At 34.2% G+C, this 25,400-nt stretch overlaps 1 protein-coding gene across 1 annotated transcript in view; it reads right to left on the reverse strand.

Annotated features, from left to right (window-relative positions):
* Positions 1–25,400, reverse strand: part of DNAH8 (dynein axonemal heavy chain 8) — a 148,112-nt gene that overhangs the window by 37,162 nt on the left and 85,550 nt on the right. The window contains 18 exon segments of the mRNA XM_050893244.1: positions 219–374; positions 1,184–1,355; positions 2,474–2,601; positions 2,942–3,079; positions 4,424–4,636; positions 5,907–6,074; positions 7,442–7,618; positions 9,919–10,022; positions 14,040–14,158; positions 14,552–14,778; positions 15,388–15,552; positions 16,019–16,172; positions 16,503–16,633; positions 18,334–18,456; positions 18,876–19,068; positions 22,153–22,316; positions 22,868–22,977; positions 23,524–23,737. Of these exon segments, the coding sequence (XP_050749201.1) occupies positions 219–374; positions 1,184–1,355; positions 2,474–2,601; positions 2,942–3,079; positions 4,424–4,636; positions 5,907–6,074; positions 7,442–7,618; positions 9,919–10,022; positions 14,040–14,158; positions 14,552–14,778; positions 15,388–15,552; positions 16,019–16,172; positions 16,503–16,633; positions 18,334–18,456; positions 18,876–19,068; positions 22,153–22,316; positions 22,868–22,977; positions 23,524–23,737 (2,856 nt within the window).

Genomic DNA, 25,400 nt, shown 5'->3' on the forward strand with positions numbered 1-25,400 from the left:
TACTTCCTATATAATCTTTTCCAAGTCCTCGAATGGGATTTACACCTCTTGTCAAGTTCCTTGCTGATGTATCTACATCATTGTCAGTCTCTGTACAAGCTAAAGTTATCTCAGATATGTGTGTATGAGTTACACTGACTCAAACGCACACACCCCCTAAAGCAATAATGTTTGAAGGCATATAATACAGCACGTTATTCCTTTAAAACACTGTTCACCTGTAATTCATTATCCTGTTCTTTCTTTTTAATCCATGATTTTCCTTGAGTTTGTGGGTCTACCAACAGTGGGTATCTAGTTGCCTTAGTGACAATGATACCATTCTGAATTGAGAGATCATCTCCAGGCAGTCCTTGAAGATTCCACTCACTAATCTGAAGAATACAACAACAAAAAAAAAGCAGTTTGGAATAAAATCTCACTGGAATTATCCTTCAATTACAATTGTTATAAGAAATAATGGGGACATTGAGCCAAAGGGGATGCATACCTGAACCTGCTGAAAAATTATTAATGCAGATAGAAAAATATTTCCAGGATTTTATTTTTATGGATGTTTTTAACTATATAGAATGATAAAAAATATATTTTAAAAGTGTAAGAAAGTCAAAAGGCAGCTTGACAGCCAAATTAAATATTGGGATCAATTAAGAGAAAAGCAGGCTACGAGAGCTTTTGGGGCTTAATATTTACTGAAGGAAACTTGAAGATTCTGGCATTGTCCTCTGTTTGATTTCTCATACATTCACACTGAATGAAAAGACTTTATTCATTCTTTTTTAAATGTTCTCTTTGATAAAATTTATTTTTGAAACCAGACCCAGATAATATTGACAGAACCAAAAGCTAACAACCAAACCCACTGTTTTAGTAGATATGTGATCTATAGCTGTGGTGATGGGTTCTCAAAATAAGATACTTGAAAGTGCACTATCTTACTGGCAATTGTCTAATTGTATAATATGTCACTTGTTTATAATATATAACTTGTTTATCTATTTAACATTGCTCAGTACTCAGACATTTAGTGGAAATTGCCAAGAACATTTGGAAACCACAGAACTACACTGCACAGCAATATGGGGGATTATAGTTCTGTTCTAAGCAAGCATAATGCTGGCTAACAGTCACAGAATATGTTAATTGAAATTAAAATGAAACCCACCAAGCACCAAGAACTTACTGTTGGTGGATCTACCAACATAGAAATCAGGTTCAAATTTTCAGAAAAGGGGATTTTATGGGCTCTCATCTCTGCTTCCCATAAATCTTTAAGCAAAAGCTTCCTGAAGTTTTGATTAAAAGGTCCACAGTATGAAAGAAAACCTGTGCAGAGCAGTACATCTCCCACAAGTCTAGAAAAGGAACAAAATCATAATTAAAAGGTGATGTACAATTTCAATTTCTATTGATTTAGACAACCAGCTTTTGAAACATAAGAAGATTTCTGTTCTGAGGACAACTTAAGGAGAGAACTGTTGCTCTGAGAACAACAAATAGTTTCTTTGTGTTTCCAAAATATTTTTGTGGCAAAACTTAAGAGTAGTATTGGATGAAAACATTATCTTCACCCGTACAAAGTAATAAAGCCCTGATGACAACTATTCCTTCTTTCATAACTGAAGCAAGAAATTGGTTTATTTCTTAAAAATATGTCTGCAATACAATATTTATCAAAAGATACAAACTTAATTCTCTTGGAATGAGCAGACCTCACCAGAAATGCCCAATTTCCCCATGGGAAATTTATGGAAACAGCAGCATTCCACAGAAGCTGAGCCTAAATTTTCAGGCTCTTTACCTTAGCAACCATTTTGACAAGTTTCCCGATTCCTAGACAGCTAGGACCTCTGGCTCCTAGGTTGCTCAACATTTTGTCATTTGGACAGCAACACAATGGGGACTCCCAAGTTTCCAAGTTTCTCAGAATAAGGCCTGCTGTCCCACGTGTTTCAACACACAGACTATAGGACAAGGGTTACTGTCTGGTCTCTAGGCCTCCTTCTTTTATTCAAATATGCCATAACTAATATCAAAAGGGATGCTTCTTTTCTTATCCAGTATTAGGCTAGGAATCTTTCCTTTTTCCTTCTCAGTGTCACCCTTAGATCATCCCTACCTCCCACCTATCTGAAGGTTTCACTTCCCCAGTAACATTGGAACAAGGTGCAGTGTTGGGGGGGGCAGGAGAAGCAGCTGTAATACAGGCACATAACTGCACGAGCAATAATCCCTTTGGAAATAAATCCCCGAATCAGAGGTATTGTTCTGAACTGAAATACAAGCACTCAGCACTCAGGTATTCACTTACGGGAGGAAAATTCAAATTCCAGGATAGTTCACTTAGTTGTGTAACTATATTAAGATTTCCAGGAGGAAAATGAAGTACAACTATTAAAGCTACTAAATTGCTTACTAGCTCTTCAGTTTTTACACATATTTTGTTTTTTTTTCTCTCTGATGAATTTGATACCTGTTAATCTGAGACTTAAATTCTTTACTTTGCTGAGTCCACCTAACTTTCTCTCCACTCAGTCCATCTATAAGCACAGAGGCTGCTTGCATCTTTCTTCTGCATGTTTCTGCATCATTCAGTAAGTCCTACAATTGAAAAAATGTCCTACATAATTTAATAATAGAATGCAAAAATCTAAAGAGTTATTTTATATATTTTTTCATCCTCTTATATTTGTTATGACTATTTTATTTTTGTAAAACTCATTCTTGAGAACTCTAAGTGCATCTATTGTCTAACATGTTCCTATTCACAGAAAGAAGGAAATATGAGAGAACATAGATTTAAATCTCTTATTTTTATACCTGAACCTCATCCACATCATTCAAGGTAGCAGGCCCTATATGCGGGTTTATATCAATTCCTGATTACATAACAGTATTGTATGAAAGTATTTTTCATAATACTAAAATACTTCTATCTCACCATTTTCTCCTTCATTGCTGCATCAAACTTTGCCTGCACTTTATCCAGTTCAGCTTGCTTTTCATCTAATGCCTCCTGAGCCTTTGCTAATTCTGCATTAGCTATTTTCAGGAGGCCTTCCTGTTTTGCCAAGTTAGCCTGCAAAGCGAAGAAATATTAAAACAATAATCATACAAGATTTGAATATATTTTGATGAATTATTTTAAGCCTGCTTAGCTGGTAATCATAAGACAATAATACATAAAAATAACTTTTATATTCATATTTATATAAATATTAAAAATATTTAATCTGAAAACTGTGTCACATACATACTGCAGATACAATTTGTTAAATAACAATGTAGTACTCAAAGTTCCTACTATATATTGTCAAATTTATTTCTTTTCAAAAAATTTACATTTAAAGAAGCTGGTTAAGGAAGTAAAGTTTCTGATCTGTACATGTTGATTAGCCTAGAGGGACAATCACTCAATCTTCTTGCTTGATTATATGCTTTATTATTTCTTTTTTATTTGTACTTCCTGTAGCAATCAACAATCACAACAACAGTAAACTGGTCCTTTATCAGCTAACAATATAGCTTTTACCCATTAGAAAACCATGGTCCTAAAACAGTAAATCTTCCCATTGCTCCTAAACTGATATTTATGCTTAACACAGAAAATTCATTAAATAATTTTTTTTAATCATCCACCTGCATTACTGTTGCTTTTGTAAATAACACTTCTACCAGTGACAAAAAATGTGGAAAAGATTTGGAATTACCAAATGCTTTCTCCTCTTACTTTTTTTTTCCCCCTCAGTAAACTGTGCTACATGTTGGGATTAAATACTTGTTTTAGAATCCAAAAAGCAACAATCACTGCCTTTGAGTTTCTATATGGTCTTTTACTATGATAAAATTTTTTATTCAAATATTCACAAACATCAAAAAGAACACCCATACTAAAGTAAAAATTACTCTTAAAAACATTTTACTCAGTTTCGTTCCCACTATTGAAACATAACTCCTTTATTGATGTGAGCTCTGAATCTCTTCAGAATGCCAATATTTGGGCACGTTATCAGTCCTTCACTCTCTCTAAGTTACCATGTGAAAGCAAAGAAGGTAAAATAGCTGCAAACCTCTGTTTGCAGAACTCTTTAGAGAAGGAATGAAGATCCTGGTACACCTTTTTGAAAACAATTATAAAGTAATTATAACATAATAAAAACAAAGACTGAAAACACCTTTCAGTGTACACAGTAAACCAGAGCACATATATTTAATCTAGGCTAATTTTTTGTTCTGTGTTCTGTCTAGAATCAAGACGAGGATACGGGGGTTTTCTGCTCTTATCATCCTTAGCCACTAAAGTCTACAGGCAACTATGTCTGAATAAAGTTATCTAAATATATTTTTTAAATCCTACTACTAGTAAAGTAAATGAAATTAAATTACATGGAAAGCAAACACAAAGCAAGAGATGATGTATTACCTTAAGAGGTAAGACTTCTCTGTTAACACCATAAAATATCGCCATGGCTTGTGTCCAAGAGAGGAGTCCTGCCACATTACCACACACCTTTTTACCATACTCCAGTGTATAGTCTTCCATGTTAAAGTAAGGCTGGAGTAATTCTACTGTCTCTTCATTGATTGAATCCTTAGGAAACTGCTGTAGACTCTGCAAGAATGGGCCACTCATAAGCTGCAAAAAACAATACAGGATATTTATACGCTATTTACACATTTTACATTCAAAAGCTTCTTCATAGGTGAGTATGTTAGAAAAAAATGTTCCTAAAATTCTTCTGTAAAAAGAGGTAATTCATATAGTTAATGATATAAGTGTGCTATTCAGTTGTAACTCCTCCCACATGCCTTCAATTATTTTAAAGTTTTAAGCAGTTACACTCCAGTAACTAGGCTTGAAAGTTATTGACATACTTTCCATCTTCCATATTCCTGTGTTGCCATTGAAAAAGCATTTAAGAAGCAGAATTTCATTAAAAAAAATGAACCAAGATAAAGCCTCAGAGATATATTTGTAACTTAGCTAAAGAATGCCAAAAAACCTGCTTATGCATTTGTGAAATGTGATCTAAATTCTTCTGGAAAGGGAAATCATTGGTTTTAACTTTTTTCTAACAAATGTTTAACATGTTAGAGGCAACTCATGGAATAACTGCTTATCCCATTTCATTATGTCAGTGGAAAATAAAAAGTTTTGATGATTTCTTAATTCCTGGAAAAGCTTAAATAAAAAGCAAGAGCTCTATTCATATCAAAAATATGTAATTTTTCTTCATTTGCATGACAAAAAAATTGAGGCAATAATATTGGCAAATTAATACACTAATAGAGGTAGAACAGAATTTAAAGAAATGCAGGAGAAGGCATGGAAATAAAAAGAGTATCCTAAGAGAAGATCAAAATCCAGAAAGAAGAGACGGCTGTCTGACCAAGGAATTTGGGCCAGAAATATTGAAATGCAGAATGGGAAAAGCTACTATCTCTTCGTCAGTCAAATAATCTTTCAAACAATCAAGGAGCCTGGGAGGATCAGAAAAGACTGTTTAAATGTGAACCTACAAGTTCCCAAAGAGAAAGAGGGTTTTTCCAGAAAGACTGTTTAAATGTGAACCTACAAGTTCCCAAAGAGAAAGAGGGTTTTTCCAGAACGCCCTTATCTCATGTATGGTTAAACATGATTGGTACGATTTATTTATTTGCCTTCAGGTCATGTGCCAGGAACAGGACAAGGAAAATCTAAAGATCCTACTGCAAAAGTCTCTAAGCGATTCATCTACTACTTGCTACCAAATAAACTCTATTTGTATACTATGCCTATCTTAAAACCATATGTTTGCCTGTTTACAAAATTCTGTCCTGTTTTGAGTAAACAGCATCATAAATTCTCTGATATGCAAGTTGCTATATCTGATGTTTAAGAAACACTGTTTGAAAACTCTACTTACTTTTAATGATTCTCCCCACGATGGCTTGCAGCAAGGCTTTTCTGGATCCATGGTAACTGGATCTACTTGCTTTTGGAATAGTAGCAGACAACAGTCCATGACCCTCATAATTAGGTGAGGAGGTTTTGCAAGTTTTCTAACAGTAGCAATATCCACTGGTTTGATGGTCTATTTGAAGAAAAATGTACCAGAATCCTGCATCAATACCATTATTCTATTTTTCCATTCAATATCTTGATTTTAATGTTTGTTTGTCATACTTTTCTGAGACAAGTTTGTACTAAGTACACACAAAAAAAGTGAGTAACTGGGCTTACTTAAACAAATTTCATAGTTTCATGAAACTTTAATAATTTTAATGAATATATATTAGACAAGAATATTTTCCCAATGCTAAAGACATCACGCAAAAATCAAATTTAAATACATGGAACAGCAGCATTAACTTAACTTGTCAGTCTAAGTGACTGAAGAAAAGTATATTGTAAAATTGCATAGGACTTCATTAAAAGCAGTTTCCTTGGTAAAATAGTATTTTGGATTTTTAAGGGTTAAGTGTCATCATTTATTCTAAGACAGATTTGGTTATTTTTGTTGTTTTTTAAATTATTACAGGTATGAGATACCGCTTTTTTGCTTCATTTTCTAGTAGCATCACTGACACTTTGCTTAATTCTATAGCCAATAGAAAAATAATAAATTATTGCAAACTTCAAAACTAACATATTAATTTGTGTCTACAAAATACACGCATGCCACTACCTATCTAGAAGAAGTAGTTACAGACACATTATAGAAACCACAGGATAATGTATGAGTCCACACATTTTATAAGTGAATTTTGTGACCAATTTTGGAAGTTTCATTTATCTCATCTAAATGTCAGTGTAAGAGCAAACAATGCTCCTTTTCTGGCTTTTTCCACTCAACATTTTTTGTCACAAATTCTGGTAACTGGAACAGGTGGCCTTAAAAATATAATACATCATTGATTCTGACTCCAGAGTTCTTTATTTTTTAATTGTTCAAAGCAGAACAATGAAATTACGTAGTACAGCAATGCCTCCAAATTTCTTAACCCTGATTCTGATCACCCTGAATCCCCTTTGTTTCCTGTTTGTCTCCAAATTAAACATTTTTTTTTTGGTGAAGGAAGAGACAGCCTTTTATTCATCTTAAAAGAAAGATACAACTAGTTAAGTATGAAGAAAAAACATTCTTTTAGCACAAGAAATATTCTCTTGAATTCAGAATAACAGATATTCTAAAGGCATCTGTAACTTTTGGAAAGATTTACTTCTTCATAATGATCAAGTATTAGGGTGGCAGCAGAACAAATACTATAAAATAATTTCTATGTGTTTAAGGCAAAATGTGAGCTCCATAAATATTCATCAGAGACATGACCACTAACTGCGAAGAGCTGGCGACAGCAGTCAAAACCAAGTGACAACTGCATGTTGGTGGCTCTAGCCTGTCTTTCATGGGTGACTCAAATAGTACTAAACTAATCAAAACATAAGAACTTTATTCACATTCAGTGCAGCTTCTGCTTCTTCTAATGCTGGTTTAGCTGCCTCCAGTGTAGTCTCTGCTTTCACTTTTTCTAAATCAATTTCATCTACAATTTTTTGTGCTTTATCTTTCACACCTTGGACTTCATTTTTTACTTTAGCTGCAGCTTCAGCACTTTCTGTGACTTCTGATAGTACCTGGAAAAGATAATAAACGTATAAAATGTATAAATCAAAATGGTGGAACAAGTGGTTAAGTTATCAGACACAAGAGAAGACAGATACATAAAGGCTATTATACAGAAAAATATAAAGCTAACTCTATATATGGCATTATATAGCTATGGAATAAAAATTAATACAATTTACAGAATCCTCACAAAGAAATATCATACGAGTCTCTCAACAGGAGTTGGATAGTAAAAAATGAATTATTTTTATAACGGATAGACCTTTCAGTGGCTTTTAAAGCCAGGTGTCCTGGTTTTGGCTAGGACAGAGTTAATTTTCTTCCTAGTAGCTGGTACGGTGCTGTGTTTTGGATTTAGTAGGAAAATAATGTTGATAACACACTGATGTTTTTAGTTGTTGCTAAGTAGTGTTTATACTAAGTCAAGGATTTTTCAGCTTCTCGTGCCCAGCCAGCAAGAAGGCTGGAGGGGCACAAGAAGCTGGGAGGGGACACAGCCAGGACAGCTGACCCAAACTGGCCAAAGAGCTATTCCATACCATATGACATCATGCCCAGTATATAAACTGGGGGGAGTTAACTGGGAGGGGTGGATCGCAGCTCGGGAACTAACTGGGCATCGGTCAACGAGTGGTGAGCAATTGCGTTGTGCATCACTTGCTTTGTATAGTTTAATTCTTTTAGTATTGCTATTGTCATATTATTATTATCATTATCATTGTTTTTCATTCCTTTCTGTCCTATTAAACTGTCTTTATCTCAGCTCACGAGGTTTTTTTCCTGATTCTCTCCCCCATCCCGGGGGGGGGGGGTAGTGAGCGAGCGGCTGCGTGGTGCTTAGCTGCCGGCTGAGGTTAAACCATGACACCAGGTTTTTATCCTACGATGGATTTTTATCCTATTTGAACCTATACTTTTTCAATACAATAAGTATTTGGGTTTTTTCACTATAATTCTGCAGATAAAAATAAAAATAGTATAGCTAATAAAACTAATGGAAGATGGCAAACCATCTGCACCAATGGTCAGCCTCCCTGTTACTCCTTTTAATCAGTCTATTCAAAGAACAGCCCCATGTGAATTCACAGAATGAATGTGTGTGTTCTTCACAGTGTCTGGTGTTTTCACACCAGTTCTTCACACTGTCTTCTTTTGTCTGGTTCTTCAGTACACATATTTTTAATTCTCTTGTGCATGTGTGACATACAGTTGGTGTCTGAATGTTTTTTGACCAGTATCAGCTATACGGTCAGGGCTGGCACTCTGTATGCATTTACAAGAACATAAATAATGCTCTCAAATATCTGTGAGAAAAAAATGACAGATAAAATCCACAAATCCAATTCTGATTTCTATAGGCTCAGTACTAACAAAGAAATATATAGAATATGAACAATAGTACATGTAGTTTAAATAAATGTCTGTTCTTTTATTGTTTGTCCATAAATCATCTACTTCTGATGACTCATAAGTAGTGCCCTATTGAAAAAGTTGTCAACTAAGAGGCTATGTGAATGATTGCCAGAGAGCTATTTAAAAATGTATATCAAATATAAATATTAAACAAAGTGAACTCTACCAGCATATCTGTCATACCCCTGAGATGTTAGAAGTGTAATTTCATCTCTTTCTGTCATAATTTTCTCTCTTATGAGATTAAAGGCCTTGAAGAATGCAGGCAGTCCCTTAGCCATCACTGGCCAAAAGTTTGCTCTCCAGTGCATATTAAATATGCACCGTCATAGCATTATGGTATCTTTCAGAAAACAGAATACCTATATTAATACATTCCCTAACATACTTTTTCAGAGAGTCATTTTGGAAACTAGATTTCTACTAGACCACCAATCTCATGAACACACAGACACTTTGTTAATGTAAAAGACAAAATATGAAATTGAACTGTGATAACTTTTTTCTAAGCATTTTTGAAATAGTAAAGTCCCATTATCATCTGTTAACTTACCTGCAAATAAGTGCACATATAATCCCAAATTTAATAAACATCAATCAAGCACACAAAAAACCATGAAACAAAAAATGAAACCTGATGCTTATAGGAGTGGGTAAGAAATGGGAGGAGAACAAGGAAGGCACTCAACCTCTGTTGCAGTCTTAAAGTGCCTCTGTTTCAGAAGCAAATGCTGAATCAACATGCTGCAGAGAGAGGAGTGAAACCTCATTTTAGACCACAATGCACATTTTTTGGCTTATACAAATTTTGAGAAAATTCTGCAGTAGCACTTTACCCCACTATATATCCTGGTGCTATCCGCTGCCTTTTGCTATTTAACACTCAAGCACTTACTTTATCTGCCTTAATAGAAGCCAAAGCCAGTTCCTTCTCCTTAACAGCCAGCTCCTGAGAGAGTTTAGCAACAGATTCACTGGCCTCCATCAGCTTAGACAGACCTATTAAGTAAAAGATAAAATTCAGAAAAATGAAAACTATTTTTTTCCTAGTTAGATAATACAATCTAGCTCTAGATCCCAAATGCCTTGTACCTTGTGTTCTCATTTAAATTTGTGTAAAGGAGAGAAATTGGGTGTAAGCAGTCATACTATCATGATTGTGCCTACTATTCACTTTTCATGGATATAAATAGTTTCACAATGTGCAAAATTATTATAAACAAGCTTGATTCTTCAAAAGAGAAATCCATACTTCTTAGTTTTAGTTTGTTATAGCTGTAAACAGTACCTAAAAGTGTATAGCTGGGATGTTACCTGCAATAAAATATATCCTTACGCTCATTATATAGACTTTGTAAAAAAAAAAAAAAAAAAAAGAAAAAAGAAAGAAAAAAAGGGGGGTATGTCAAGGATATGTTGTGTCATAAAGTCACAGGACAATCAGAAAATCAGACTGATACTGCATTTGTATCACTGCACGAGGAAATGACAGAAATATTAGGATCCATAACTGCCTTCCAACACAGAGTTCTTTCTAGAAAGAAGTGGGAAGAAGTGGAGTCACCAAAAGTGGACCCAAAGGTCACAGCAAGATTACAACCTCCAGCTCCTGCATATTGATTTTACCCTCTCTTGTCCCTGGTGACAGAGTGCAAAAAAGCACATTTAAGCATCTGTGCCCACCTGGCTTAGGGCCAGTCCCATCATAGCTCTTATATGTGCTGAAGAAAGCAACCATCCATAGAGGCCGTTCAGCCTTACGCTAACAGTTGCCCAGAAAGAGATGAGTTTGCTCCCTCTATAATTATTATATATTCAGTCTTTCCCATGCATTCATGCATTCTTTTCTTCTCTCCTCTCTTGCTCGTAGATTTGAGCACAGATTTGTGGCTATTCCTGAGCTCCATGTTGCATGCTGAAGCCTTTCTAGCCTCTCCTCTCCATCACTGAATCTTAAAATCTTACAACTTGCCTGGAAGCATTCCCCTTATCTCCCTCTCTCCCTAAGGGCTAGAGTCAGAGCACACTTGCAGTTATACATTTGATGTGTGATGTTTCTGTGTAATGTCTCTTCACTTTTCTGTTACCACATTTCACACAGACAAGCATTCTCTCCCAGCACATTTCTTGTTCTGACACAGCTGCCTCATGATCAGGCTACTGCCATTCTACGGGCTCTTTATTATTCCCCGCCAAAAGACAGGTTATTTTGCCACTCTCAACAATAAAGTTCAAAGGCATGTTCGCTGAAAGACATTGACTGGGAGACAAGAGAAATGTTTTGGAACGTTTCCTTCTCCCAGACATATGCCACTTCCTAAAGCACTCTGAGGGACAGAGGTACATACACAGTAACATTCTACCCCTACCTCCCACTCCTCTGACAGCAATTTCCAAAATGGTTGTTACTTCACTTCACTGTAAAAAAAAGTTCTGAAAGAAAAGTTATGAAAGAGAAAGTGATACCCTTTGCTGCATTAGCTTTCCCTGCTACAATCCTAGAGTGAGAAGAAAGAAAGTTGGACAAAGAATGGGAATACGCAGAACAAGAAGAACTGAAGAATTTCTGTTATAAACAAGAAACCTTTATAGCTTCTTCAGGTCTCCTGCATACTTCCAATCACAAGAAATGTTACAACAGTACCATGCCAGAAGATAATATTTTTTTAGTGCTTGCAATCATAAACGAATGCCTGATTTAGACATTAGAAACAGGAATAGTATTTTCCAGAGGGATATGTAGAACTCCATGTAAGATATCAGCTACAACTTATCTAAAGCAAGTTAAAAAGACATCATATATTTTGATCTTATAGAGAGAATCGAAGTAATCTTTATCTCTTGTCAATGTATTTTGTAACTTGTCTGAATGATGACTGCAGAAAAGTAGAGAATATAGAAAAATTATAAAAATCTTTATTAAGATACTAAGCCACAGTACTCTTAGCACCTCAAGGATGTCATTTCTGTCATTTTTAATTAGCAGGAGATCTAGCAACAAGTTGCTCAAACGGATGACATGCCCACTTTGTCAAAGCTAAACTGAGGTCTTCTTGTAGAACCACAGTTCTATATGAAAAGACATTATCTATATATGTGGTCCTCTACCAAGGATTCCCTAGACAGATTCTGAGAGAAGACACAAGAAGTTAAGCATTCAGAAATAATTGTAATTGTCATTGGATCTCAGTTTTTTCCTCATCTGTCTTACAAGATTTTTCACTCAAAGTAACAAAGCAGAAAAGAGATTACTTCTATCTTTCAAAATATGTTGCTTGTACAGCTACTACCATGCTGACAAGCACACTTTCAGTGGGTTCAGGCCAGGAACTTTTCTAGAAATCAGTACAATTTTGCTGCTTTACAAGCATCTTGAATTGGCCCAGACATCATTACAGACAGGAAAAACATTTCAACAAGGAGATGAAAAGAGCAACATTATCTCAGCTGAATTTAATAACATAAAATTTAAATCCCATATCAGAATAATCTCCTAACAAACTGAAACAACTTTCAAGGTTAATCTTTTTAACCTTCTAAATCTTTTTGATGTTAAGTGATGAAAGACTAAGGATTAAAGGATGGATGTGTGAGATAGTAGCTAAATAACTCATAACAAACTTTTTGAGAAAGTTCCTTAGGATGCAGTAAACAGTGGAGCACATTTAGAGTCAGGGCTGACCAGTATTTTTGTTGTTTTGTAATATATCTTTTCTATGTGAGTGACACTATTTAGAATATTTTCTGACTGGCATGAGTATTGCCCATAAGCTGACAGACATGATTTTCTGAGCATCAGTGATATAAAGATGCTGCAGTAGAAGATGTACATGTACATGGTCACCTGTACATGAACATTTTGTTTTGAAGACCATGTAAGGAATTAGTGATAACATGTGAGAGGCTAGGAAAATCTACACATAAAATTTTCTTGACAGTGCTGAAGCTACTTAGGTTACGTCTTTTAAATTATTTTTGAAAATAGAAGTGGAGAAAGAACACAAAAAACCCCTCACCCTCAGAAATCTTCAAAGCTCTCAGACTTTATCTCCATCTCAAGCAGGACTAATAATAAGTTCTGATTTCTAGAACTGGCAACAGATCCATACAGGGAAATTTGCATAATGTGAAAATATTGAGGATCACTTACTCCTCTACAGTCCACTCTAATTCAGCAAACAGTTTGTGAATAAAATAAATATCTACACATTCTTATTCTATTCTTTTCTTCATGTGAAGTGTACCAGTTGCATTATTAATCATTGTTTAAATGCTCCATCCTTTTACCTTTGTATGAAAATTCTTATCATGTAGAATTCTCTATTCTGTTAGATTGATATACAATATCTTTTCCCATAAAGACCAAGTTTCCTAAGCTGTTCAGTTGCCTCTGTAGATTTACAAAAGCATGTCTAGATGCAAACCAGAGAAAACTGGAAATTTATTCAGAACCTATTAAGTACTAATCCAATGCCAAAAATTAGGTAATTTCAAACAGATATCCAAAATTAGGACGACATCAATCATACTTTTCTGTATTTCAGATCCCTAGTTATAAAATGACCACAGATAACACCTACCTACTCTACAGCATAAATCTGAAATAAATCAACTGTGAAGTGCTCAGATTGTATAGCGAGAATTTCCATAGACAAGTCCAGAAGTAAATAAATAACTGTGTTTAGAGCTACCTCTCTCTACGCTAGTAAATCAGATGCTCTCTCTAGCCATTTTCAGGTTCTACTTTCTATTACAAATGCTAAATTGGAAATATAAAGTTTAATATAATGCTGAGATGAATTATTAAGCTGGCAGCTTCTTTGAGGCATTTTTGTAAGAGAATCATTGTGAGTTGGTGATAGCTGGAGTGCTTGGAAATGGTCCTCATATGCTACCAGTTTTGGACTGTGATCCAGCAGAACTGATTTTAAGTGATCAGTGAATAAGTCTAATATTAAAAACACAGAACATTTGAGACCATACATGGAAATATACGTTTATCCCTATATTGCTTACCAATTTGCATACGTTCAGCTTGTTCATTAATACTCTCTAACTTTTCAGTATAAACTTCTTTGTAGCCATTGATGAAAGAGAGATAGGATTTAGGTGTTACATAAGCTCTTCTTCGATACCTAAAACATAGCATATTGGCAACATCAACTTAGTACATATTTTTGATATGTACAGCCATTTGATTACTTCCAATGAAACAGAAGATTATATAAATCAAGTCTTTAATTCAGTCAAAATCAAATTTTTTCATAATGCAAACCCTTATTTCCAATTACATTGTTTTTATCCACATAAGCAATGTTAAAGATTGTTGAACAGTGGGAATGAAGATAATGAATTTGTAACATGATAGCAATTACTTTTCATGGCCTTTGCATATATTGATATAGCAGATTTATTTTTGTATTAGCCTTAAAAGACACTTATTGATTCATATAACACAAGGAGTTCAAAAAAACACTATCAGTAGCAACGCTTTTGGGATTAATTATTGCATTTGTATAAAATATTACCTTTGGAAATAATTCTCACAGCTTTCTGAAACTATATCATGAAAGAGACCCATGGTTTCCACTACTTGAGTTTTAACTGATGCAGAGCAGACCATATCAAATTCCGAAAGAAAATAACTGGCTACAGCTACAAGAGCTTCCTTGGGCCATCGACTGAACCAATCCATGGTGCACCCTGATATGAGACCAGGAAATTTCAAAGAACGTGCACGGAACTTCTCACCAACCTGAAGAGAGTAACACTGTTAATTTACACTATGATACTTAATTAGGTCGATCAAAATGTTTAATTCATACAAACAACTAGATAGTCTATTTTTTTCTTGCTACTTTTCTGCTTAGAACACCCTGCACAGTTTTTTCTTTTATATAAGTATTTTGCTAAATTTCCAACATTCAATATTTTATGAAACTTGAAGACAGAATTTCATGACAAATATAAATGTTTCTTAATATTTTAAAACTTCAATTAACTTATTTTAATTTCCATTAAATTCTTGTTTTCAAGTAACAAGCAAGAATTTCACAAAGATACATTCATTGATTTGTAATAGGAAAGAATACGCCAGGAGGAAAAAATAAAAACTACTTTAATATGTAAGGAATAATTTAATTTTTAACATGTAAGGAATAATTTAATTTTTAAGTATTTTGCTTTTAAGTTCTGACAACTGTACTATTACTTTTATTATCTCAGCAATTATAACCAGACTTCAGTAATCTTTTTATGCGTCTTTAGATCTCCTTAATAATATAAAGCTTGAATAATACTGTCACACCTTACAGGATAGTATGCAAATGGAAGTAAGGAAGACAAATATGAAGAAAAAGCTTACTGGAGAAAAGCAGAGGACAACATGCAAGTTCTTCTTTGCCCGAGTTAAAAAATATTCATAAAGATTATCAAAGGTAGGAGGACACCGAGGCATCTCTTTTTTCATCACAGGTATTAATCCTTGGGTGATTTCATCCAATTCATCCCGAGCAAATAAATTAGAAATCTTTTTATAAAATTAAAATCGATAAGAAAATAAATTGCATGGATGTAATTATTATAGAGTTTATAAATATTTGTCTGTTTACATCTGTATATCTCTCTCTGCATATATACAGTTTAGACAGATTAAAAAGCACAGTTGTCCCTGATTTAGACTTATGTGACTCCATTAAAAACTAGGAAGTCTAACTCAGGAAGAGTACAGATCTTGACTGGCCAGTGAATCCTCATTTAATAAAGGCTACTGAACTACCCATCACAGCTCCCTATCTTTTCCTGGCTTACATTGAAATAGAGATAAAGGAACTCCATACCAAGAGCACTCCTTATTTTAAAAGTTGAGATATTTTAGAGTTAATCATTATTGAGTCTACAATTTATTACCAAAACAAATAGAAATAAACTAGTGGGAACAAATTCTGCAGTTCCTTGCTTCTAAAGTACATTGCCTATCATGTTGAGACTCTTACCTCGCCTGAAGACAGCAGATTATTTACATATTCCAGAAAAGACTCCTCTTTTATTTCATTATCAGTGAAAATAAAAGTGATGCCTTGTCCTTCTACTCCAGCTGTTCTATACAACAATTTTAAATCATCTGACAGATTGCTTACATTATAGGATCTAGAAGGAATAAGAAACATTACCTGTTAATTCAAAACAACTCAGAATACTGTGATTTTCAGATTACAGTGTTTTATAAATGATAGTGCAAACATCCTTTGTAAACACACATATTTTGGTTCAGGAATAGCTAACACATGGTCCAGCTTTTTCAGCTCGAACAGTCCAATGTTGTATACAAACCAGATAAGAATTTATTGTTTTCCACATTTTTAAATGGTGACACAATTGGGGGGGGGGGGGGGAAGGCTGTTAAAAGCATAAGGTTATGACTGTGTAAAGAGAAAGCAATAGCATAAATTGGATTTATATATTTCTTGCATTTCTTACCTGGTTAAAGTGATCTGAAATATTTTATAGCCAGCAATAAAGGAGGCCAACCTTGAAAGACACTGTTTTCCAGAACCACCAACTCCAACAAGTAAAGCATTTCCATATGCTGTCCGAATTATCCGGGAAATCTATATAGGAAAAAATAGAAGAAAAGCTCATTAATAAATTTAAATTAAAATGTTAATTAGCAAAATTAAAAATCTGTTATACTCTACACTTTATTTACTAGAGTACAATGTAAAGATTATTAAAAGGATACCTGCAGAAAATTTTTCCTCGCAAAAGAACACTTGTACATTCTTCAGGAATTTTGTGTAGCTAATGAAAAGCTGCACGTAAGAATATAGGATGGTTATAATCAGTTACACATAGGATTTAAATACATAAAGGGAGACATTTTGAGCTCCATTTTATGTTGAAGGTATCATCCTGAATGTGTTTAGAAATATCAATGAAAAAAAATTTAACTAGAAGAATAAACATACTACATTCCTAATTTTAAGAGTCTGAAAGACGTGGACACATTTAAACTATCACTTAGTGTTATCTTCTATTTTATCTACCTTCTACGTTTCCTTTGAGATAGTTTTCTTAACAAGTCTCCCAGACACAAAAGCTGGATTACAAATTTACTATGTTATTGCTTTTTTACACATCTCCTGTATATATACCACGTCTTCCTTGGTTTTATTATACGTTAGTGCACTATTACTTTTAAGGTGCTACAGTTTGCTTTGCTCCTCATGTAAATTATGTACAAAATGCAAAAGATTGGCATCTACATCAAGCCTTTGAATTCTGTTCATTTTTTCCTTCAAAGAAATGTTGGTTTATGCACCATTCCCTCTGAGCCTATCCAGATAACTATATTAAAACAGAAGTCTAAATGTGAAATTATGAGGGTGACTAAATTTATTGTCACCATAGTGACAGTAGGGCTCCTTTCTACTACCTAACTGCATATCCCAGATATTCTGGTTAAAACTTGCCAATGGAAATGGAGTATGAGAGACTTTCTTCTGAAATTCACCTAGCATCACATGAACTGTATTTAAAAATAAAATTATTTTCTTCTGTTTAAATGCAAAGCAAACAAAATCATTTACTTCACTTGATGTCAACTAGAGAAGAACCAAACATCTCCTCCTGTTCTGGTTTCACTGTGGCTTCTATGTGTCTTTCAGTAAACAGATCATCAAGTTAAAGTAATTCCTGAGCTAACTAACACAACTTCTTAAACCTGAGGCACAGTACTTCAAACAAATCTCATGCTTAGCCTTTTTTTTCCCCCCATGAATCAGATTCTGACTTCGGATGAATTCTTTCCTTATATCTTCCTTTCTGAATAGGGATTCAACAGATTGTAAACTGAGACTTTACCCTACACACTGATTCTTCTGCAGCCCTGATTTATATTTCTTTTCATGTCTCTCATCCAATCAGATTCTACCTCACGTTGTTTTGGTCACTTGTCAGGTACAGATACCTTTGAAGTGTTCTCTGAATTCTTAATGATTAAAAATCATTCTATATACAAAATATAAATGTGCCTCTTTATGACCTCACCTTTCCTATCAAGGAAAATCTTCATACCTCTGAATACATAGAAGCTTAAACAAATATATAAAATAAGGTATTTAATACAAAACATGCAAACAGCTAAAATGACTGTAGCTCTTTCCTAGTTCTTGAAAATGACTAGGCAAAGATGGCGAACAAGTTTGGGGATAAGAGTAGCTTTTCAGAATGTGCCCTCTAAGCATAGCTTGCCCAAATCAGGAACACTGTTGCAACAGTTAAACTAACAAAAAAGTAACAAACCCCAAACCTTAATAAGATGTGTCATTGCATCCTTAAAAAACACCAAATCAAGAGATGATCCTCTAATACATTCATTGTATTGTCTCTGATACATTTGCAATTTTTCACAAAGAAATTCAAAGTTTGGAACCTAAAAAAAAAATTTTAAAAAATCAGTAACAATACTAGTGTGGCCCTTCAGAATTTAAAACCGCACTGACATTTTTACACAAACTTGAGTTCATGTATTGCCCATGCGTAATGAGATTATCTTGTTGATTCACTGTAGTGATTGTAGTTATGTTTAAGCAGAAATTTTCTGCTAATGGTGGGAAAAAAAAGGAGCAAGGAGAATAGGAATGAATAAACTACATTTATATGGCATTATCAACTTTAACGTCACTAAAATGATTTATTGCACACTAAGCAGAAAAATCTAGATCTATCTTCACAAAAAATGTGGTAGCTATTCAACAAAACTTTCTGTATGACACGAGTTCAGCAATATAACATACTTAATAATTAAAGGGAAAATTCAGTGCCTAGTATTTTAGGTGTAAAATGAAATACCTCCTCATAAATTTTTGGTGCTTCAAACACAAAATCTTCTGGTTCATCACCAGTTGGTTCAGGCATCTCCCGTAAAAAATCTACAAAATATGGTTCAGCTGGGAGAACTTCTGTTATGTCTGTATCCACATATTCCTCAATTGCTTTAGTAATAGTTTTATGAAACCAGGCTGTATCTTCAGGAGTAATAAATCTAAAAATCATAGATTAATACATTTTTTAAAAAACCTGATTTCTAGTTATATAGGGGGAAAAACAGATAATTAAATACTAAAAAAAACTTGTAACATTTCAAAGAAAAATACATATTAAGCAAAACATATTAGACAATAGTCACAGAAATGGATTAGGCAATATTCACAGAAATGAAATGCTTCCATACTCTAAAGTATAATAGTCAATCACATAAAACATAAAACACAAAAACAACTTGACTTTCCAACTTTCACCTAGAACTAGGCAATGATAGACCATTTAATTTCTCAGATGAAAAAGGATTTAAAAGGTTGAATGATCTCCCAAATAACCATTGCTAAGTGACCCTTATCATCTTTCAACCTGCAGCAGACTAGCATAATTTATGTTATTATAGTACTGCCTATGAAACTGCAATGAGATAAGGAATAGTGAAAGGAAGATAGTATATGTCACTACAGCCTGACCATTCTCAATCCCTCTTACACCAAAATCCATAATTAACAGAGGGGGATACACAGGGCGGGGCGGGGAGTAATGCAGATCGAAATAAAACAAAGTTTGCAAACACAAATACTAGTGACTACATTTCATTGTTTAAACAACTGTATCTGCTTCCCTTGGTAGGTTCAAGATGGTTTTAATACACATCAAGATCTTTGACTACTCTGATTATCTGTGGCTGTGATTATCTGAGAAGCAATCAAGAATGATACTCAGCAGTAACTGGTAAACACAAAAGACAAGAACCACCTCGACCCCAGAAAAAGGGAATGCCAACTGTGAACGTCAAACTACAGAAAAAATTTTTTTTTTCATCTTTACTTCTTTTCCTTTTCAGTGATACAACTCAGAAGAAAATAGGACAAACATGAAAAAGCTGTACACAGTGCTCTGAGTTTTCAAATAAGACAAAGAATATTGAAGAACTGTGGTACAGAGACAGCCTAGATACACATTATATACTTCATTATCGTTAGACGTTCTTAGTGATGACATTATAATACTAACCACTATGGAATCTAAAAGCAGCATGGAAGAAGTGACTGCATGACTACACTCTCTCTCCCCCTCTCTCTAATATAGAACATGTCTGTACAAATACATACCTTCCATGATTTTTAAATTCCCCACAACAATAAAAAAAATATAAGAACATTTCAGTAAATGTCAGTGATATTGCTCCTAACTTTAAATAATACCCTCAAAGCTGTATGACACTTTTGCATCAGTGGGTATGATCCTAACTTCAAACTCAAATTAAACATTTTCCCCCTTTTTCTATCAACAGCACTCTATTGCACATATAAATGCACATACATCAATTTCAGGCAATTTGTAAGTTTGTACAATATACGGCAGTTCAGGCACTTAGAAATACCAGCACTGTTAGACTTTGTAGTGGATTTACACTGAGTGGTCTTTCTCAGATTATAGAGAAATAACTACTAAAGTCAGCAGAAAACTCTGGCCTTCATTTTTATATTCTTGACAACTGATGGATAAGATTTCCTTTTAGATTTCCTGCATGCATTTTCTGAACTCAGCATATGTATCTAAGGAGAGAGGAGAAAGTGAGCAGGATTTTCAAATTAGAGTTCCTCTGGGATATTGGAACTGGTCATAATAGCAATCTTACTTCCTTGGCTCTTAACTCAAGTTTGTTGATGCACTTTCCTGGGGAAAATGAGAAGGCATCTGCCAGCTGATTCAGAGCTCTCATGGAAGAAAATGAGGGATTCTAGAAGATACAGGTAGGGATGGTAAACAAAACTGATTGACAATGGTCTATGTTTTGTTTGGAACTGTTTCTAACATTGACCTGAAATGGAGGGCAGCTGTTTCGTCCACTAGTTTTGGCAATGTGTAATTCATCTCTAAGTTTTACATATCTTGTTTTGTTTCTGTTTCAACTGAGTACATGCTAAAGTCCACATACCAATGTATACTTGGGAGTATTTCACTTTGTCCCTCTAATCTTTTGAAAACAGAGATACTCCTCATAATTCTTTTATACCTTTGCTCTTTCCTTTATGTTGACAAGTTACTAGAATAATAGCCATTAAGCCTGACTATGCTTGAATACAATGCAATCATTATGTATACATCTTGCCTGCTACCATGCCAAATTATCTGCACCAGACTGCATTTATGTAGTCAGCATCTTAAAATAAATAAATTCCATTTTAGACTTCTACAACTATGTTGAATATTGAAAAAATTCTGGTCATGGCAGGTAACTCCTAAGAACTTGCCAATTCAAAGCCTTTACATCTAATTAAAAGCAAACGCAATATAATATGCCCTCTTGTGTTCATGGCAAAACATTTTTCATTCCTTTCACTTTGTGATAGCTTTATAAAGTAAATGCAGTGTAATGAAATACACATACATATTTTTAAGAGTCAACATTTAACTTTAATGCTTTAATTATAAAGTATTAATTTTATAAAAATTATGAAGGCCCTTCCTCAAGACATCAGAATAAGAAATAATTATATTTGTGAAAACCCACTGTAGTGGTGGGTATATGTCAAGTTTTTATTGGCAGCTACAGTACTACATCTAGAATTTCACAGAAAATTGAAACACTGTAGACACAAAAATATTACTGGATTTTTAACACATACAGCTCATAACTGTATCTGGTTTATGAGTATTTTAAAGGAGATTTAGAGGAGATGGGCCATTTTTTAATCATAGGCATGCAATGCTTTTTTCTCTGAGGAGATCAAAGCAATTTTAAATTATTCTCTGTGTATAAATTTAGGACTCCATACAATCCTCTTTTTTACAGAGGAACTGGCTGAGTGCAGCCAAAGATAAGTGCAAAAAAATGTACGTTAGAACATGGAATATGCGTATATTTTGGAGCTGTCCACCCAATTACTGGGCTAATCTATCAGTATGTAGCATGACATTTGTTGGGATAATACCCCAGTGCAGACTGTATGTAAAATAAGACAAAACTCTTCATATTGGCCTAATAAGGTTTATCATATTAAGAAGTTTTACAGATATATGAACATAAATTAAGTAAATGGCTAAACCTACTAAATATAAAATGCTATAGTTATTATACCTGTCAGCAATTACTCTGGTACATTCATGTTTAAAAAGTGTTAGAAGGACAGTGCTGCTGTTGCATTTTTCTGCCTTTATAGTTAACATTCCTTGCCAAATTCTAGAAAGGTCTCGAAGGTTGAAGATATAGTGGAATTTAGATGGTGTAGGCAGCATCTTTGTCTAAAGAAAAATATTGTTAATATTCAAAATCAGTAACATTTAGAAGGAATAATATAAATTATAAATTTATAATTTAACAACACATACAAAATATAAAAATAACAAAACTACTAATTTTCACACATAATACTGTGGGCAAACTCTTTCTAAGAAGTCATAAAAAATATCTCATCTGTTTGGAAGCAGGAACTAGCACTAAATGTAAAACCCCAACTCTTATAACATGTTATTATTTTATATGTTGCTTTTGGCTTTATAAATTAAAAATTATAATTTATAAAGAATTTCACTGCCTGTTCCTTAGCTATAGTGATTAAAGCTTTGGGTAACATGAATAAAACTATAGGAATGAATGGACTGATATTTCCATTCATCTGTCTCGTATACTGAAATCTGGTATTTTCCAGACTGCATTTCCTGAACTTTTTTAGCCCATCTTTCTCCTGGTTTTTTGTTGTTATAGATATGTTCTTAAGGAATGTGTGCCTAAATTACACTAATAGGCACTCTGTTCAGACTGATTGTGATAAAACTTTCCCTGTAATTTATACCTTTGTCCATTGCCACAATATTCTCCCTGTTGGGACCAATTTTTTCACCATATCACATACTTCAGGACTGAATTTTCTACAGGAATGGAAGTATCCACAGCCAATAATACCTGAAAAGATAAAACACAATATACAATTAATCTCAAGTTGTAGGATATAATAAGGTAGGTTATGAGCAAGATATACAAGTACTTATTTAAAGCATTAATTTGCTTTTAAATTACAGATGAAATAATTTTGTCTCTCTTGTCCATGGCTTTTCTGAACCAGTGTAGAAACAACTGGCAGTAAGTGCTGGCTTTTAACAATATACTGTACTGACAAAGTTAACAGAATTGAGAACTTTAGCAACAGAGGGTATTTCAGACAGTGCAGAGGTGGAATGGTAACCTACATAGTAATAGCAGTGCTCATATTCTTCCAGGAAATGCCATTACTTTCTTATTAATTATTTTGCTTGTCCAAAATTAGAAAGACAAGTATTTAAAGGGGTTAATTTCTCTTCCACTGCACTATTTTTGGTGTAATACAGCTTCAGTTGTTTCACTGGAAGTACTCTGAATTTGCATGATGAAAGTAAGAAAGAGAACATACTTTTATACATCATAAGTCAATCTTGAAACAAAAATTTATACTAAAACAAGAGAAAGAAATACCAAAAATTTTGTCGATGGATGCATTGGATGGCAATGTACAATTGAATACACAAAACTGTCTTTTTAAACGCTGGGGAATATCATTACGGCCTCCTCCAGGATGTATCATTGCTGCTATTAATTGTACATCTACAATTGTAGTGAAGTCTCCAGGTTTATCCAAGCTGTACATTCCTTTCATTTCCATCATCTGACGAACGATTTCATTTGTTACCTGTAAGTTTATGTAACTTGTAGAAATTAGAAATTCAAACAAGAAAAAAAGAAAATATACCCTGATAATTTAATTTCTTCTTGTAACTATCACTAATCCCTAGAGAAAGGTTTTCACTTTAATATTAACTCAGATTAAACTATCTTCCTTAGTCATATGGGAGATCTTGGTTTATGTGATTTTAAACAACAGGAAAATTCTTTCAGAGCTGTACTACCATATATCATCGACAAAATGTGTTTGTATTCCTTTCAACTAAATGAAGTTAAGGCAATGAACTGGAAAAAAAATAGTTTTGTTCCATATTTTGCTGCTGGACATTCAGCTCCAGATGATCAAACTATGCTTTTCAGTTCTCCCTTGGGCCTCCTTTGAAGCAAAACAACTAATTTTTTTTTTTAAACAGGAAGCTGTTTATTCTGAAAAGGTTATTCACGCCACATTCCACTCTACAGCACCTGTATAGATCAGAAGGCACCAGAGCTTGCCCCCATAGCAAACGCTCCAACGATACTCAGCAAGCCTTATGTGCTCACATACCCCAACAAAGCCACATGATATGCAAGCAGGGCACCGATCACAAACCTTCATCCCATTAAAAATATTTCAGCAATGTCTTGGGGCCATAATGGAAGACCTAGTGGAGGTCCCTCCATAACGGAGATCCTTCTTATCATTGAACACTGCCTGGGCCTGTGAGGGCTTTTCCTCAAACACGACCACCTATGTTCTAGACTATAGACAAGCAGCTCAGTGTTGTGGGTTATTCAACGCTAGTTTCATTTTTTTTTTTAAATTAAAGTTCTCTCAAGTGAGAGCAAATGATGCAAACCAAAGAACTGATACATATTGGCATTTAGGTAGAAGGCCAGGTTCCACTTCAGAGACACTAAAAACATATGCTTGGCTTCCATTTTGACAAAAACAGCTTTCTAAAGTGAAGAGGAGGAACTATTCAGTTTACATAGACTCACTTATATCCATACTGCCACTTAAATATGCGCCCAAGCCCACTGTCATGACTAGACCTACTACCCACACTGTTAACAAACCAGCTCAATATTTTGAGCAGCCTTAACCCAAACTGTGAGCCTCACAGAAGCCACAGAGCCTGAGCATTCAAAAGTGCACCGAGGCCACGGGTTTCTCATTTGTTGTTTACTCTGAGCAAATTAAAAAAAGTCATGGTAAGCATACTGAGTCTTTACGTTAGAATAGACATTTCAGATGACCTAGCATCCTGGAAATACTTCAGACCTAGTATGGAAAGGAACCGTGAGACGTTTTTGCCTGATTTTGGGTCTGTATAGGCATGTGAATGTTACACACCCAAATTGTAGATGGGCTCATCAAAAGCCAAAAAATCTTTAATCCAGTTTGCGAGCCAATGTGTTACCCTTGAATTTGGACACAGCCTTTATTATTTTCTCCAAGGTATCACACTTTCGTTTTGCAGAAAGTTTGTTTACTGGTGCTCTCAAATTAATGTCAATCTTGAAATTAATAATATGGTACTTTAGTACAGTGATGCTTTTTATTTAGTCTTACAAAAATATGAGAAAGTGGAGATAATGTAAGATATGACACCATTATCCTACATGTCTCTTCAGTAAATCTAATTTGCTCTCTTTTTTTCTTCATCAGTGTACCATGATTAGAAAGC

Source organism: Gymnogyps californianus, chromosome 3, assembly GCF_018139145.2.
Source record: "Gymnogyps californianus isolate 813 chromosome 3, ASM1813914v2, whole genome shotgun sequence".
In the NCBI taxonomy this organism is placed as follows: Eukaryota; Metazoa; Chordata; class Aves; order Accipitriformes; family Cathartidae; genus Gymnogyps; species Gymnogyps californianus.